Source organism: Perognathus longimembris, chromosome 20 (assembly GCF_023159225.1).
Source record: "Perognathus longimembris pacificus isolate PPM17 chromosome 20, ASM2315922v1, whole genome shotgun sequence".
Classification (NCBI taxonomy): domain Eukaryota; kingdom Metazoa; phylum Chordata; class Mammalia; order Rodentia; family Heteromyidae; genus Perognathus; species Perognathus longimembris.
The window spans coordinates 19,256,144-19,273,338 of record NC_063180.1 but is presented as its reverse complement, the minus strand read 5'-3'; the positions used below and the strand labels follow the sequence as shown (position 1 = coordinate 19,273,338).

At 53.4% G+C, this 17,195-nt stretch overlaps 1 protein-coding gene across 3 annotated transcripts; it reads right to left on the bottom strand.

Moving 5' to 3' along the window:
- Positions 1–944: 944 nt before the first annotated feature.
- On the bottom strand, positions 945–17,146 carry Coq8b (coenzyme Q8B). Of its 3 annotated transcripts, none has more exons than XM_048369134.1 (15): positions 16,802–17,146; positions 14,758–14,862; positions 14,505–14,624; positions 14,283–14,349; positions 10,676–10,753; positions 9,591–9,713; positions 9,388–9,473; positions 7,669–7,809; positions 7,510–7,591; positions 6,858–6,951; positions 6,065–6,206; positions 5,846–5,953; positions 4,904–4,969; positions 2,332–2,418; positions 945–1,637 (listed from the first exon to the last, which is right to left on the bottom strand). In XM_048369134.1, the coding sequence occupies exons 2-15, from the start codon at positions 14,857–14,859 to the stop codon at positions 1,335–1,337; spliced, it is 1,599 nt and encodes a 532-aa protein (XP_048225091.1). In that variant the 5' UTR covers positions 14,860–14,862; positions 16,802–17,146; the 3' UTR covers positions 945–1,334. The 3 variants fall into 3 exon arrangements, with proteins under 3 accessions (XP_048225091.1, XP_048225090.1, XP_048225093.1); XM_048369133.1 differs by lacking the exon at positions 16,802–17,146 and adding an exon at positions 15,127–16,534; XM_048369136.1 differs by having other exon boundaries at positions 946–1,637; positions 16,880–17,146.
- Between the last annotated feature and the right edge of the window lie 49 nt (positions 17,147–17,195).

Below are 17,195 nucleotides of genomic sequence, written 5' to 3'. Positions count from 1 at the left end.
TCGGCTCCCCGGAGGGTTCCGCTGCGGGGGCGGGGGAGCGTCCCACCCTCCTCGGCGCCCCGCCCCTCCCGCCTCGGCGCGCCGCCCCCCCCACGCCCATTGGCCCGCCGCCGGCTGCACACGCAAAGAGTCCCACCCGCCTCCGCAAACCCCGCCCCGTATGCAAATAAGAGCCCCGCCCCTCCTGGCGGCCACCGCCCCGCCCCCTGGCCTGGTGGGGCTCGGCGGGCCGGGGAGCCCGGTGGGGCTCTTCCCCCACCCCTTGGCCCCCTCCAGGGCTGCTCAGGCGTGGGGTCCCCCTCGCCTCCCGTCACCCCTGACCTCAGATTCCCCCCGACAGCGCCGCGTCCAGAAGAGCCGCTCTGGGAGGCGCCGCGCCGCCGCCTGTCCTCAAATCTTCCCGTCACCCCGGGCTCTCCCAGCCCGGCGGGGGCGGGCAGGAGCGGTGACGAGGCGCTTTTTGCCCCGAAGCGGGGGACGGACCCCGGCGTCCGGGAGGGCGGGGAGGCCCGGGACGGCGAGCGGTCCAGTGGCGCCCCCACTCCCACCTCCGTCCTGCGGGCTTGGCAGAGCAGCTGGCCGGGGCACGCGGGCCCATTGGCACCGGCGAGGCTGCGGGCGCGAGGGACCCGGGCTGGGAGGCTGTGTGTGGGGTGACGGAGGGCGCTCCTCAGCTGCCACGGCCCCTCGAGCAGGTGGTCAGCACGGGGGGGGCGGGGGGAGGAGGCAACAGATGGCCCAGGCAGGGCTGGGGCTTTTAGACTAGGGGGCTGGGGCGGGGGCTGACCATCTGCACCTGGAGGCCTCCCGCGGGCTCCTCCCCTTCAGTGTGGAGAAAGAGAGCCGGGGGAAGGGAGGGGAGGGGCGCTTTTATTCGGAGGGAAGGTGCAGTCCCCCAGCCCACCCCATCCCCCCATACACAAGCTGCTGCCCGGCGAGAGGGCAGCTGGAGTCTGGGTGACTAAGGTGAGGGGTGCCTCCGCCAACCCCCACCTTCCCCTTCCACACCGGATGGTGAGAGCGCTGCCGGCATGCAGGGGACCCAGGGCTCCCTCAGATAGTGGCAGAAATCCATTAACCGGCTCCCAGGATTAGAGTTCCCGGATGCCAATTTTGGAGTGGGAGGAGCTAATTTGGGTGCTCTCTAGCCCCCAAGGTTCCTGAGCTCCAGGGCCAAGAGGGTATGTGTTTGGGGGGGGGGGGGGAGGGCTGTTTGACCAGGACGGGGGGTGGGGGTGAGAAAGGAAGAGCCGTGGGAGGGGGTGATCCCACTGTGGTGCTGTTCCCCAGCATGGAGGCAGGCTGTCATGGATCCAAAGGGAGGTCTCTTGTGGTCAGGAGGCTGGGGGCAGTGGCTGTGCCTGGTGCCTGGCCCAGTAGCAGTGGTAGATGTCATGGAAGAGGTCCCGGCAGGCAACATGGGCTTGGAGGCGGGAGCAGGCCAGGAAGGCCCCTGCCAGCTTGCGGTGGAGGGCGTAGGTCTCCTCCGGTGGTGGGCGCAGCCGGTGCTGCAGGAGCACAGGGATGAGCCCCTGGATCCGGCGTGCAGTGTCACCTGCCCCAAAATTATAGGGGCCTGGGGCAGCAAAGGGCTCTCCCAGGATCATCACTGCCTCCACGTGGGCATCGGAGAATGCCTAGGGGTGGGGACAGATGTGTACAGAGGGACATGAAAGCCCCACACTTACGGGGAGAGCCTTCAACAATCTGGAGTCTCCAGTAGGAACACAAGCCCCCAACTCCCCCAAGAGCTCACCCCAAGTATACAGCAGGGGGTCCCTACTCAAAAAACAAAAAAAACCCAAATAACCCTGGCTTCCTCTGAGAATTTCTTACAAGGAGTCCTCCACTCCTGACCTCCAGAACCAATCCCTGCACCCTGCTTGGAAAGGTAAGTAGTGGTAATTTTCCAAGGAGTGTGTGTGTGTGTGTGCGCGCACACACCCACAGTTCTTAGGGCTCTAACTCAGGGTGTGAGTGCTATTCTTGAGCTTTTTCTGCTGTGCTTTACCACTTGAGCCACACCCTCACTTCTGGCTTTTTGTGGTTAATTGGAGGTAAGAGTTTTAGATTTTCCTGGCTGTGCTGGCTTTGAACACCATCCTCAGCTCTCAGCCTCCTAAGAAGCTAGGATTACAGGTGTGTGGTACCAGTGGCGGGCCCAGTGGTTCTTGAGTAGCCAGATGGCTGTCCTCCATGCCTCCCCAGGCCCACTCCCCCAGGGTAGAAATACACCTTCCATATTCCCTAGTAGACAGACAGCTCCCAACTGCTGCTCCCCAATAGACCCCAGTGTCCCCACCCACCCCCTATTCCCCAGTGTCTCCCAACCTTGGTTTCAAAGCCTGTGAGGAATTTTAGGTCTCGGGATTTCTGCAGGACACGGTCCCTGTCTCCATCGGCTGCAGCCTTCACCACCTGGATAGATGGGTGTTGGGGAGTCAAAGACCAGTGAAGGTGCCAAGGAAGTTTCTAGATCAAAGGAAACACCTGGGCCCTGGCACCATTTGTAACGCAGTATGGGGGAGGCAGAGGCAGAAGAGAATTCCAGACCAATCTGGAAGAGTGGGACTGCCGTTCACAGGAGTCTGGCACGTGTATGGGTCCATACACAATCTAACAAGAACATGGCACAGGGGCCCCAGCTGGGTTCCGCTGCCTAGGGCACAGGGCCCTGGCACTCAGGATGCCCTGGGCACACTTGGCTTTATCAAAGTAGCAGATGTGGAGCTGAGTCCCTCTTCAGCCCAGAGGAGAGGAGGGAGGCTGGCTCAGGGGGAGGGGGGGCAGGCGAGACACCCACATTGCCTGTGAGTCTCTGCTTTCCCGTGGAGAAGCCTAGATTGTGAGGTTTCTGGTCCTGGGGTGGTTGTGGACACACTTGGCATAGGCTTATGTGCAAGGAAGCACCATGGACAGCCTGATCTGCTCCTCTTATTATGGGATGTGAAGAAACGGGCTCCGTGTAGCCCTGGGTCCCCACTGTGTGGTCCTTTGAGGGGTGGGAGAGTGCAGGATGAATCTGGCATTCTATTCCATCTCAGCACTCCTCCCCCCACACCCAAACCTGTGTCTGTCTGGCCATCTGTTAGGCCTTGGTCCCTGGGGCCCATGTGACTGGGCATTTTTTAAACTGGAAAAGACTAAAGAGTCCTGGGGGTTGTTGATGGGTGGCCCTGACTTTGTGTGTGTGGCCTGCAGAGGAGACCCAAGAGACTGTTTTAGGCCAGGAGGGGGGTGTGGCAGGGAAGGAAAGCTATCCTCACCAATTTCCAGCTCATCAGCTCTCATGGACTGGCCACTAGGCATCCCAGTGCCACCAGCAGGCCCCGTGCCCTCCTCCATAGCCTCCAGGCTCCAGACCCCCGTTTTAGAGGCCACTGGGCTATTCAGAGGGAGTTTCTTTTCTTCTTCTCAACCCTTCTTCCTCCCCCCCCCCCAAAAAAATAAACAACAACAACAAACTGTACTGAGGATTGAGTTCAGAGCACCACACTTAAGCACTTTCTAAGCAGGAACTCTACCAGTTCAGCCACATGACCAGCCTTTTTTTTTTTTTTTTTGCTTCAGTTATTGTTCAGATAAGGTCTCTGGCTATTGTCTAGGGATGGCCTTAAATCCCATTTTCCAACCTCAGCCTCTGGCATAGCTGGGATTACAGGCTTGGGTCTCCACACCAGGCCAGGACTATATCTTTCCAGATCAAATCCTGTGTGTAGCTTCCCAGAACTCCAGATGAAGGGCTGGGAATATGGCCTAGTAGCAAGAGTGCTTGCCTTGTATACATGAGGCCCTGGGTTCGATTCCTCAGGACCACATATACAGAAAATGGCCAGAAGTGGCACTGTGGCTCAAGTGGCAGAGTGCTAGCCTTGAGCAAAAAAGAAGCCAGGGACCAGTGCTCAGGCCCTGAGTTCACGGCCTAGGACTGGCCAAAAAAAAAGTGTTTTGGCTCTGTGGGCAGCTGCTTGTCCAGTGAAAACATGGGTCTTCCCTGCTAGCCATGGTAGGATCAACACTGGCTACACTGGGGGGGAGGGGGTGTGTGGGAGGCTCAGCATCTTATGTCTTACTTCAGACTAGAATATCACAGTATCACCAGCATCCATGCATGCAGAAAAGTCTGGAAGCTCTGCTCTCCTATCCCTTTGACCTTTGCACCTGTTGTTTGCTCGGATCCCCTTCTAGCCTCCTCCTGATTGGTCTGCTGCATCCATCCCAGCTCCTCCAGGAAGCCTTCCAGCACTCCCTGGGGCAGGGCAGGCTCCTTTGGACTTTGCAGTTTCCTTTCATCTCCCAAACCCCAGCTTTGATCTCTCTGACCCCCTTCTCTGATCTCTGTCTGTGAGCCCCACTATGGACCAGCTCTGTGAAGGGAGGCTTGAGTGGGCCCTGGGTCACTGGTGTGTCCTCAGTAGCCTCAGTGTCAGCTAGATGATGAGAAGACTCAGGACCAATGTCCAATGTCTTGATACTCACCAGACTGTTTTCTGGGGCCTCTGGGACCAACTGACCCTGACTGGGGAGAGGGACAGGAGATGTAAGGGAGGAAGTAAGTGCTTCCTGAGGCCAGAGCAACCCGTGGGCACAGGCTGGACAAAGGCGCTGGACAGGGTGGCCATCAAAGGCCCTCTGTTAGAAGGGGACGCGACGAGGGCTGGGATGGGGGCTCTGCACCCAGACTCCCTAAGTGCGCCTCCCAGGCCTGCAGGGATGTGGGGCAGCCCCTCTCCCAGCCCTGGAGCCTTGTCTGTAAACGACCCCAGCCTCACAGCAGTACTCTTACATGCATAGTATTTATGAGCTGCTTTTAATATTGCTATCATATCTCCTTTCTCAGTTCCAGCTACTGTATTTCTCCTCTTACCCCCTGCTTTAGAGGCCCGAGGCCAGCAGAACTCACCTCAATGTAATGGTCTGTGAACTCCGTCCCAAATTCCCGGCTTGCACCAAAGTCCACCAGTGTCACCTGGGAACAAGGCTGAATGTTAAGAAGAATGTGGGGGGCCTGCTCACCCTCCTCCACTGTCTACCAGGGCAGTGGGAACCCAGCCCTCCCTCCTCATTCCTTAGCCTCACTCTAGCCTCAATCTCTCCCTGGCTACGCCCCCCCAGGGGCTCCCAACCTCCAGTTTCCACACTGCCCAGTCACCCCAGTATGGCAGCTGAAGGGGTCTGGCTTCCATTTTCTTAGTCCTACTTACTTACTTTCATTCATTCATTCATTCATTCACTCACTCATTCATTGAAATGAGGTCTGGCTATGTATGTAGCTCAGGCTGGCCTTGAACTCACTATGTAGTTGAGACTGGCCTCAAACTCATGATCCTTCTGCCCCAGACTCTGGAGTGTTGGGATTACTGATGTACACCACTATATCCAGCCCTATTCTCTTTTATTATCTGTTTTAGGCCCAGAAAAATCCAGAGAACAAGATATATAGAAAAGTAAGTGAACACAAATCCTACCACCCAGCTGGAAATACAAAATACTATCGAAACACGTAGAATCTCAAGCACAGCCTCTAGGGTCTCACAGCCTCCTGTATGCTCCCCCATCTCAGCGCTGGCTCGAGTTTCTGTATCCGGGTACCAAGCAGATCATTATCAAAGTAATGATAATGGAAATGATATGATGTCACTTCTGGCCAAAACACTTAGGCAAGGGGTCACCCTCTCCAACTTCTTCTCCAACTAGGAAGAAGTATGGGTCCAAGTCACTGCAGGAAGGGCCAGCCAGCCTGACGTTGTGGGTAGTAAGGCACTCCTGTCCTGAGCTACTGAATTACTGGGGACTATTTGTTAGAGCAGCAACTGTACCCTAACCCCCATAACAAGGAACTGACCTTGTGGCTGGAGGCGTCATAGAGGAAATTGGCCCAGTTGGGGTCTGTCTGCATGAATCTGAACTCAAACAGCTCCCGCAGACACAGCCTCAGGAGCTGGAAACAAATCTGGGGTAGGGAGAAGCCGTTTCAGTGCTGTGCCCCCGCAGAGCCCTCTGGCTTGGTGGGGGGAGCCTGGGCCCAGCTTGGCCCTCCTGGTTGTTCCACAGGGTACTGTACCTGGTTCCGGATGTCCTGGCTCAGGCCCTGGCACTGGTCCAGAGGGACGCCTCCGGCCAGTTCCATGGCCAGCACCCGGCGGGTGCATAGCTCCTTCACCACGGCTGGTACCCGGAAGAAGGGGTCATCTGACAACAGCTGCCTGGGGCGGGAGGAAGCAGGAGTGGGACATCACGCGTTAGACCCGAGGCTGGGTCTGAGTTGGCCTTCTCTTCTGACAAGCCCCTCAGGAGGTCCTCTCTCCCTGAGGGATGGCTGACATTGAACCAGTGCTTACGGCACTGCCCACTGTGCTTTGCCCTCCAACTCAGTGTTGCTGGAGAACTAGCTACCACTTCCTACCAGAAGGATTATATATAGGTGTGAGCCACCCACTGGCACCTGGCTTATTTTTTAATTAATTTATTCTTTTGGTTATCCTGGGGATTGAATTCAGGCAGAGTATCTGCTAGGCAGATACTCTACTACTTGAGCCACATCTCCAGTTTCTTCTAGTTTTACTTTTTCTTGTTTCGGTTACTTGGAATCATCCAGTCTGAAAAACATTACAGGGACAACTCCAGAAAGAGATAATTGGGAAGTTTTAAATCTGAGGAGGGTGATAAAATCCTAATTTTGTCACGCCCGTGAAGAGGATGTAGAGTGTAAATGCTACCTGTATGTTAGTCACTCTAGCTAGCTCAGCTTTCAATCTAACTCTGTCTTACAGTATTCCACTACCAGAGTCTGGAGGGGCCACCTAGGTGGGGGGGATACCCCCTATGTCCCCTGGGCCTGTGGGAAGTCAGCTCACCGGAAGTTCTGGGCACAAGCTGCCTCCCGCCGGTAGTCACACTCCCAGGCCAGCTCCTGCTGCATGCTCTGCAGGCTCTGTTCAGCAAACAAGCCTGGGGGTGGCATCCAGGTCAGCGGAGATGGCGGCAGCCTGTCCCCGTGCCCCAGCCTTTGAACGCCACCCTCCCCACACACAGCCCAGTCTAACTCTCTCTCACACCTGTGTTGCCACTGTCCTTGTCTGTCATATGCACCCCGCATCCCAGTTGTCACCGGCACGCAACGTGACTTCCACCCTGCCTCCAGTTCACACACTCATCTTGCTTCTGGGCTTGTCTGTCTGGCCCTGCACTGGCTCCCGTAAGGCATGCCTGCTCCAGCTTCTTCAGGCGTGCATCTCTCCTCCCCCCCAACCACCATTCTGCTTGCTCAGCTGTGTGGCACCTGCATTTCCTCCCTCCGTATTGCGCATACTCAGTGACTGTTTCTGCGTGCTGTCTCATGACCTCTTCCCACTCTGACCAGCGTGTGTCCCGTGTAATGCATGTGCACAAGCATACACACAGGCACACCTAGCTCTCTCCACTGCCCCCCCCCCCAGCCCTGCCCCAAGAGCCCCATTTCCTCTCCTCAGGCACTCCTCCCTGGTGGGGGCAGAGTGGGTGCCTCACCCTCGGGCAGGGCCGTGCTCATCTTCAGCACAGCCAGCAGGTTCTGCACGTCACTCTGGATGCTCTGGGCAACGCCGGGGTACTGCGGGGTAGGGGAGGCTGCTAAGAGTCACAGCTCTGGGACAGCAGGGTGCCCACTCCCCCACCCTTACCACTCACCTGAATCTTCACAGCCACCTCCGTCCCGTCCCTCAGCATGCCCTGGTGCACCTGCCCGATTGAGGCGGCGGCAAAGGGCACCTCCTCCAAGGAGGCCACCTTGGTCTGCCAGTTCCTGCCCAGCTCCTCTTCCAGAACTCTCTGGGGGGAGGAGGGGAGTGGTCACAACAATCTCCATCATGGTAAGGGCCTGTTGAGTTCCTTTCCCATTAGTAACCCTGAGCTAAGCTCTTGACTGCTACCCTACTTCACAGATTGGGAAACTGAGCCTCAGGAAATAGGTACCTTGCCAAGGGGACCAGGGCAGGCACAGGCAGATGGGGAGCCAGACCCAAATCTGTATTTCTTCCTTGCCTGTGCAAGGCTTGTGGAGACTGCTTGATAACTATGTGTTTTTTGGGTGGTGGTGGTGGTGGTATCAGTACTAGGGTTTGAACGCAGGGCCTGTGAGCTGTCCCTTTTTTTGCTAATAGCTAGTGCTCTACCACTTGAGCTATACCCCTAGCGCGCGCGCACGCGTGTGTGTGTGTGTGTGTGTGTGTGTGTGTGAGAGAGAGAGAGAAAAAGAGAAAGAGAGAGAGAGAGAGAGAATGCTGGTTCTGGGACTGTCGTTGAGCTTCTTTTAGCTCAAAGCCAGTGTTCTACCATTTCAGCCACAGCTCCATTTCTGGGTTTTTGGTAGTTTAATAGAGATAAGAGTCTCAAAAAGTGCTGGGAAAGTGGCTTAGTGGTAGAGTGCTTGCCTAGCATGCATGAAGCCCTGGGTTCGATTCCTCAGCACCACATACACAGAAAAAGCCAGAAGGGGTGCTATGGCTCAAGTGGTAGAGTGCTAGCCTTTAGCAAAAGGAAACCAAGGACAGTGCTTAGTCCCTGCATCTAAGCCCTAGGACTGGCCAAAAAAAAGAGAGTCTCAAAGACTTTCTTGCCTGGGCTGGCTTCAAACAGCAATTTTCAGATCTCAGCCTCCTGAGTAGCTAGGATTACAGACATGAGCAACTAACACTCAGCTGTATTTTATTTTTTGAGATAGGTCTCCCTTAGTTTGCCTTAGTTTCCCTTAGTTGGCCTAGATTTCACAATCCTTCCGCTGTCCATTCACGTAGGGTGGCAGGGGCAGTTCTAGATTCCCCGTTATAAATTATCTACTGCCAGGGGCTGGTGGCTCACGCCTGCAATCCTAGCTTCTCAGGAGGCTGAGATCTGAGGATCAGTTCCAGGCCAGCCCAGGCAGAAAAGTCCCTGTGAGGCACTTATCTCCAACGAACCACTCAAAAACTGGAAATGGCATTGTGGCTCAAGAGGTAGAGTGCTAGCCTTGAGCACAAAGAGGCTTAGGGACAGCACCCATGCCTTGAGTTCAAGCCCCACAACCACCACCAACAAATTATATACTGATTTTCTTTACCCTAGGACATAGGCATGGCTACCATTCTCTCCATTTCTCAGATGAGGAGACTGGGGCCCAGAGAGGTCCAGGTAGGTGTGTGGGACAGAGGCATGGACCGGCAGGGGAACCGTGGCTCTTGTGTTTTGCTGCCTGGCCAGAGCACTGAGTGACATCCGCATCTAAGCAAAGCACCCAGCATCATCCCCTCATTTAGCCACAGTGATGCCATGGGGGAGGGGTGATTCCCATTTTACAGCTGGGGAAACTGAGGCTGCCAATCAGGCAATGAAATGGGAAGGTGTCATCAGGTAGGTGTGGAGGAGACTCACCAGCATCTGCCAGCGGGGCATGAAGTCGGCGCTCTGGCGGACCCGCTCGAAGATGCGTTGTAGCTGGGGGCTGATGAGACTGTTGTCTTAGGAGACAGTGGGGCAGGGGAAGGTGAGGAAGTAGGCGAGGTGGGGGCCCCATGGGAGGATCTGAAGCCAGGGTTCATTGGTGGGTAAGATCAAGGGTCAAGGATCATGCATACCCTGGATGCTGAGCATTTGGCCAACCTTGAGGGCGGCCCCCCGAACCGTACACAAGGTCTGCACAATCCGCTCCACATTGGCCTCGGACAGGAACGGGCTGGAGCTGGGCCTAGAGCCACCCTCTACGGGGAGAAACTCACCGTTAGCATTACACCCAGGATGGCTCAAACCACAAGGGCAATCCCAGTGCTGGCACAGGCGGGGATGTGTGTGTGCTGGCACATACCCTCTGGGAAGTTCCCAGAAAGCACATGCCTCATATCTATGCAATTCTCCTCCCCAGTGTGTAGCGAAGAGAACGTGTGACTGTGTGTCCTCTGACTGATATGCAGATATGACCACAGCAGCAGTGCTGTACCCCAGACTGTTAGGTTTTTAAAGTAGCTAGCCGGTAAAGGAGAAAACCACATGGTATTCAGGCAGGAGAGAGTTTATTACCACACTGCTGGCCTGTGGCAAGATGATCCTTGCCTGGAGAGATGGGGCGACCCCCCACCCAGCCCTGCCTTATCTAGGGCAGGGGCAAGGGGTGTGGCCAGGTGGATTAGGATTTGACCTCAGGGAAAGGGGAGGTAACTGCCTCCAGGTCTGTTGGTTACCTAGGTAACTGGGTGGAGACTTAATGAGGTGGGGGGTATCTACATGGAGCTTTCCAGGGATGGACCTTACACAGACAACAACCCAGAAGACTGGACATGTGATTGACTCCTTCCTCCCTTCTTTTCTCTTTCTCCCTCTCTTGTGTATGTCTATGTGTGTACTAATAGTAGGGCTTGAACTCAGGGCCTGGGCACTGTCCCTTAACTTTTTCAAAGCTGGTGCTCTACCACTTGAGCCACCGCTTCTCTTCTGGCGTGCACCATCAGGCACAGCTTTAGATGCTGTTTAGATGATGTTTAATGGCTGTCCTGACAGTGGCTTAGCTCTGGTTCAGACAGCTAAGAGATGGCTTATCTCTTAAATAATTATCATCACACTCATCTTCCAGATGAGGAAACTAGGGTTCAGAGAGATGATGTCACAGACCTCAAGGCACACAACCAGGCCAGTATCTGAAAGAACAAGGGTGATGTAGCGCACTCACCTGATTGAAGGCTTCCTCCAGGCAGGGATTTCTTAGCCACCTCAGCCAGTGCTCCCAGCCCCAAGCCCACAGCCAGTCCTGGGGAGCAAGAGAGAGGCCTGGTAGTTTGGGACCTGCTCTCTCTCTCACCCCTCCCTTCCCCAACTCTGCAAGATGGCCTCATAGCCCTTTGTCTCCATCTCAAGCTCTAGCTTGCTTGAGTTTCCTTCAAGGCGATTCTGCTTCCTTCCTCCTCCACCCCAGGACCTTATCTCCCTCCCAGCACTTCAGCTCTCTGGCTACCCCTTATGGTCATCTGAGGAGCTTCTGTAAATCTTATGCCCAGCTGGGCATGGTAGCCAACACCTGTAATCCCAGCTACTCAGGAGGCAAGAGTTCAGGAGGATCAGATTTCGAGGCTAGCCAAAGCAAAATGTTATCAAGACCACACCTCAGCAGATAAATTGGTGTGGTGATTCATGCAGCATTATGGGAGGTTGTGGGTTGATTGTGGTCCAGACTGGCCCCAGGAAAAAGTTTAGAACTTATCTAAAATTTAATTTTTTTTTAAAAAAAATGGGCAGGAGGAATGGTTCAAGTGGCAGAGTGCTTGCATAGCAAGTGCAAGGTCCTGTATTTACACCCTACGACTGCCGAAAGAAAAATACTGTTGCCTAGCTGTACCGCCCAAGAGGCTGTTTAGATGGGTGTGAGAGAAGAGTTAAGGTGGGCTCCTGTTTTGGGGTCCAGACCTCTTCTTCTTTATGCTCGTCTCTCCTTTTCTTTCTTTTGGTGGTAATGGAGATTGAATGCAGGGCCTCACAGTTGCTAGGCAGGCACTGTACCATTTGAGCCATGCACCAGTCTGTTTTTTTGCTGTTTGCTTTGAAGATGAAGTCTCGAAGATTTTTCTGCCTGGGCCTGGATTTGAACTGTGATCCTCTGGATCTCAGCCATTTAACTAGATGGGATTACAGGTATGAAACACTAGTGTCTGACTGTGAATCCTGATCTTTAAAATGACCCACGGAGCTGGGTGTGGTGGTACATACCAGTAATCCCAGCTATTTAGGAAGCAAAGATAAGGGGATCAATGTTCAAGGTGAAAGCCAATTCAAGAAAAGTTAGTGATTCCTTAGCTCAAGAACACAGCTACTTGAGAGGTGGAAGTAAAAGGATTGTGGCCCAAGCCTGACACAAAGTAAGCATGAAACCCTAGCTGAAAAAAACAAGGAAAAAGAAAAGGACTACAAGTGTGTTTCAAGCGGCAGAACATAAGAGACTCTTGAGTTCAATCCCCAGTGCCATCAAAAAAATAAATCCTAAACTGGGCACCAGTGGGCACCTGTAATCTTAGCTACTCAGGAGACTGAGATCTGAGGATGATGGTTCAAATCCAGCCTGGGCAGGAAAGTCTATGAGACTCTTATCTCCAATAAACCACCAGAAAAACAGCTCAAAGTGGTAGAGCACTAGTCTTGAGCAAAGAAAGCTCAGGGACAGTGCCCAAGCCCTGAGTTCAAACCTCATGACTGACAAAACAACAACAACAAACCTGTCTGATGTTGGTGTTTCTTTTTTTTTTTTTTTTGCCAGTCCTTTTGGTATATTTTAAATTTTTTTTTTTTTTTTTTTTTTTGGCCAGTCCTGGGGCTTGGACTCAGGGCCTGAGCACTGTCCCTGGCTTCTTTTTGCTCAAGGCTAGCACTCTGCCACTTGAGCCACAGCGCCACTTCTGGCCATTTTCTGTATATGTGGTGCTGGGGAATTGAACCAGGGCCTCATGTATACGAGGCAAGCACTCTTGCCACTAGGCCATATCCCCAGCCCCTTGCCAGTCCTTTTGGACTCACTGTCCCTGGCTACCTTTTTGCTCAAGGCTAGTACTCTGCCACTTGAGCCACAGCACCATTTCTGGCTTTTTCTCTTTATGTGATGCTGAGGAATTGAACCCAGGGCTTCATGCATGCAAGGCAAGCACTCTACTACTAAGCCACATTCCCTGCCCCTGGTGTTTCTTATATATAAAATTTCATGATATAATATTTTCCCTCACTCTACAGGTGTACTCATACCCTTCCCCCCACTGCTTTTCTTTTTTCTTTTTTTTTCCTGGGTGTTATTTTTTTTATTGTCAACGTAATGTACAGAGGGGTTACAGTTTCATACATAAGGCAGTGAATATATTTCTTATCAAACTTGTTACCTCTTCCCTCACTTTTCTACCACCTTCCTCCCTCCCCAATTCCCTCCCCCACCAGTTGTACAGTTGGTTTGCAGCATTTTTGTCTTGATTGTGGGGCTTGACGTCAGGGCCCAGGCACTGTCCTTGAGCACTTTTTGAAGGCTAGAACTCTACCACTTTAAGCTACTACTCCACTTCTGGTTTTCTGGTGGTTAATTGAAGATAGGTTCTCCTGGACTTTCCCACCTGGGCTGTCTTTGAACCCTGAGCTTCAATGCTCAGCCTCCTGAGTATTAGGATTATAGATACCAGTGCCTGTCTTGAATTCCTGTCTTTTAGTTAGGACTGGTTGAGATAAGAACTTAGAGAAACCAACAATCATTTCTTTTTTTGTATAGATACTGGAGCCTTGACCTCCTTAGGCTTTTTTTGTAAGGACTAGTAGTCTACCACTTGAACCTTGCCTCTACTTCCAACTTTTTTGCTGGTTAATTAGAGATAAGAGTCTCTTGGGGGCTGGGGATATGGCCTAGTGGCAAGAGTGCTTGCCTTGTATACATGAGGCCCTGGGTTCGATTCCCCAGCACCACATATACAGAAAACGGCCAGAAGTGGCGCTGTGGCTCAAGTGGCAGAGTGCTAGCCTTGAGCAAAAAGAAGCCAGGGACAGTGCTCAGGCCCTGAGTTCAAGGCCCAGGACTGGCCAAAAAAAAAAAAAAAAAAAAAAAAAGTCTTGGTTTTTCTACCAGGGCTGGGTTTGAACTGAGATCCTGAGATCTTGACCTCCTGAGCTTCCAAAATTATTAGCCTGAACCACTGGCTCCTGCCAATGAAAAACTGTATTACAAGTGGCACATGGAAGAATGAAGATAAAATACATCATAATTCTACTACAGTAAATGGGCAGTTAAGAATAATGTTAGCAAGATGCCAGTGTCTCACATCTGTAATGCTAGCCACTCAGGAGGCTGAAATCTGAGGATTGGGGTTGAAAGTCAGCCAGTCACTGCTTTTCTTTTTGAGATAGGGTCTCACTTTATAATCAGAGTTGGCCTCTCAAGTGCTGGGATTACAGCTGTGTATCACTCTGGCTTTCTTTCTTTTGGCTGTAACCCTATACATTATTGCTCACGGGTCTGAACAATTCTGCTGCATGATCCTAGTCCATGACCTCACATATGCTAGCCTTGATTTCCTCATGTACAGACTGCAAAGAAACCCTCATCAATCTGCACGGGGGAGAACACTGTGTGGAGGTTTAGACAACTCAGGCTTTCAGTAAAGGCTGTCATTGGTGCATTCCCATTTCTTTTGGCTTCTCAGCATTTGCCTTTGTCACTCTTTCTGTCTCTCCCTGGTCTCTGATTCATCCCTTCTCTTGCTTCATCCCAATGCTGCCTCCTCTGATTTGAATCACAGGTCAATTTCCCCAAAGTCACCTACCCCCAAAGCTGGCCAGGCGGCTGATGCGGGAGGCAGGCACCTTGCGTTCCCGAGAGCGATCACTCAGCTGGGAAATGGGAGCAGGTCTGAGGACAGGAAGGTGGGCCCAGTACCCAGAGATCCAACCAACCTGCCGCTAGCCCTCTCCTTCTTCAACACTGGGTCCCAGCAGTCTTCATGGAGAGTTGGCTGGGTCAGGGAAGGCGGTGGGGGGAACGATACCTGGGGCCGGGGTGTCTTCTTGGGACAGGCCTCCCGTGCCCTGCGAATATCCTCTTCACTCAGGCCTCTGCCAGGCCCATCCTGATGCAGCTTTTGGGCCCAAGACCCCCAACACGGTCCCTATGAGAGACACGGACTTTGGCAAAAGAGCAGAGGTCACAAGGTCTGCTGCGTGGTTCTTTTGGACCCTTTCTTACCCCTTGAAGGCTTCCCTCCATCTCTTCCCCTAGGGGCCCCCTCCCCAGCCTCTTACCCACCGGTGGGGCCTAGGCCCCAGGGCTGCATACGGAAGCCCAACAGTCCAGCCCAGCTGTTTACAGGTCCCCCGCAGTATGTCCCCTACTTCGGGCCACATTGCCTAAGGAGAAAAGGATTATTCAGATAGGAACTCTAGGACTGGGCCCCCACAGACTCCAGTGCCCAACATCCACCAAAGGCCTCCTTCATAGCTAATGGATTTCCCATCCCCCACCCCCTTGTTGTCAGACATCCACAGACCCTCTAGGGATACTTCTCTACTTCCTTGAGACCCCCGCCCTCCCTTGTCGCTAGGTACCCAACATTCTTCCAGGACTCCTCCTCCCCCCGCCCCCATACACTCCCCCTGTTGCTAAGCACCCACAGCTCTCAGGCGCTGGGTCCAAAAACGTGTGGGGCCTGCCATGCTTCCGGGAACACGTGTAGCCCCGCCCTCTCTGGCCAGCTAGCCAATGGTGGGGAGGCAGCCTGTTGACGGGCACGTTGCGCACGCCACTGGGTGAAAGGGGCGGGACAGGAGGCGGGGCCGTGACGCTGGACGGAGGTTTGGGTGGAGTTTCACAGCCAGCCTGGATTGCCAGGGCACTGTGGGGAGCACACTTGTACCCCTTCATGCCCTCCTGCTAATTTCAGAGTGCCCGGTACGCGGCGGACCTTTGCACCCACACTGTCTTTCTGGAAATCTTCTTTACACATGTCACAACCCTCAGCATCTTGCCAAGCTCCCTTATTCTGATGCCTAGCAGGTTCTCTCGCTTCTGAATTCAATTCTTTCAAGTAAACATTCCCTTTGCACGTGGAACACCTCTCTCTTTTGCACAAACACCCACATCTTGGCACCTAGCCTCCTTCTTCGTGCAGATAAATCCCCTGCCTTGCTGCCCAGCTGTCTTCAACTCACCCTCCACTCTGTGTACATAAACCCCTTCACTTGCACACTGAGCCTCTGTTCCCTTACACACCCTGCTTTCTCTGCTCCCCACCCACCTTCGGGATGGCGTGAGTGGGAGACCTCAGTTTCCTGTAGGCCTGACATTTCCCCGAACAGTCTCAGCCAAGATTCCCAGTGCTGACTCAGGAATCTTGGCATCCCAGAAACATCGGCTCACAGCCTAGCTCTGTGTGTGTGTGTGTGTGTATGTGTGTAAAAGTGCTGTGGGCTTACTCTTCTCACCATCTGGAATAGAAACAGCTGTTTTCTATTCCAGGGAGGAATGTAGATATGTTCCTCACATCACCCAGCAGTCCCTCCACCCTGGCCAGGAATCAGGCCTCTTGGTCTCTATCCCAATGCTGTGTGACCTCGGAAGGGTCCTGATCCCTCTGAACCTCAGCTCCCAACCCATATGGTACCAGGTAGGCCTCTGTCTGTGATTTCTCACTGGTCTATTAAAATATGACTCATTCTAAAGCCTAGGACCTATGACAGGTGTCTCTCTGCCCAGGAAGTCAATTTCAAGACTGAAAGAACCTAACAGTCTCCCTCCAAAGGTGAGGACGTGACTTAAGAGTTGGAGGCATCTTACTTTTGGGGCAGTGTATAAAACGTATATATGATAACACCCTGCAGATCTGATACTGCCAGTACCAAGCCTGGCACCAAATGTTTCACATACAGAACATAGCAACTAGCCCCAGGGCTACAAAGGCTAGAGGCTGGCAGGCCCTTACACCTCAAGTGTCCTTATTTGTACAATGAGACCATGACAGCCCTTACTGGTCAGTACTAGTGGCCACAGTTAAATAGTATTAGGGCCTGGTACAAACGACTGCTCTAGATACGCCTGCCTGCCTGCTTGCCTTGGGATCGAACCCAAAACCTTGTGCATGCAGTCTGTCTATATATATATATATATAAAAATTTATTTATTTATTATTTTCTGTTGGGAGACGGGGATTCAAACTCGGTCCCGGACGCTCTGCTCATTGGCTACGGTGCTACCAACTGAGCCACGCCTCCTACCCCCCCCCCCTTCTTTTTGAGATAGTGTCTCAAACAAAACAAAACAAAACAAAAAACCCTGGTATCCCGGGCTTGCCTTCTCTTAGCCTTCCAGTTCTGGGGGATGGGATTACAGTGATACCCTCTGCACGCAGCCGCACATGAGATTTCTTACGGAAATTCAGTGGAGCATAAAGCATTCGCTCAAGCAAACACGGCTGGGGAAGTGACAGAGACGGGTTTCGACCCCAGGCCTGTGCGATTCCCCAAATCTTTTGAAAAATCTGTTTTGCATCGGCATGGAGAATGGGCTGCGCGGCTGGACTCGTCCTAAGAGGCTGAACCGGTCACTCGAGGCCGTTCGGGAGGCAGGGATTGAAGGCCCCGAAGGTGGGGCCGGGAAGAGGTCGCACCAGCGCCTCCGGAACTACACCTCCACGCTGCGAGGCCCAGCCAGGGACAACATCCGGCGCGCGGAAGCCACGCCCCCG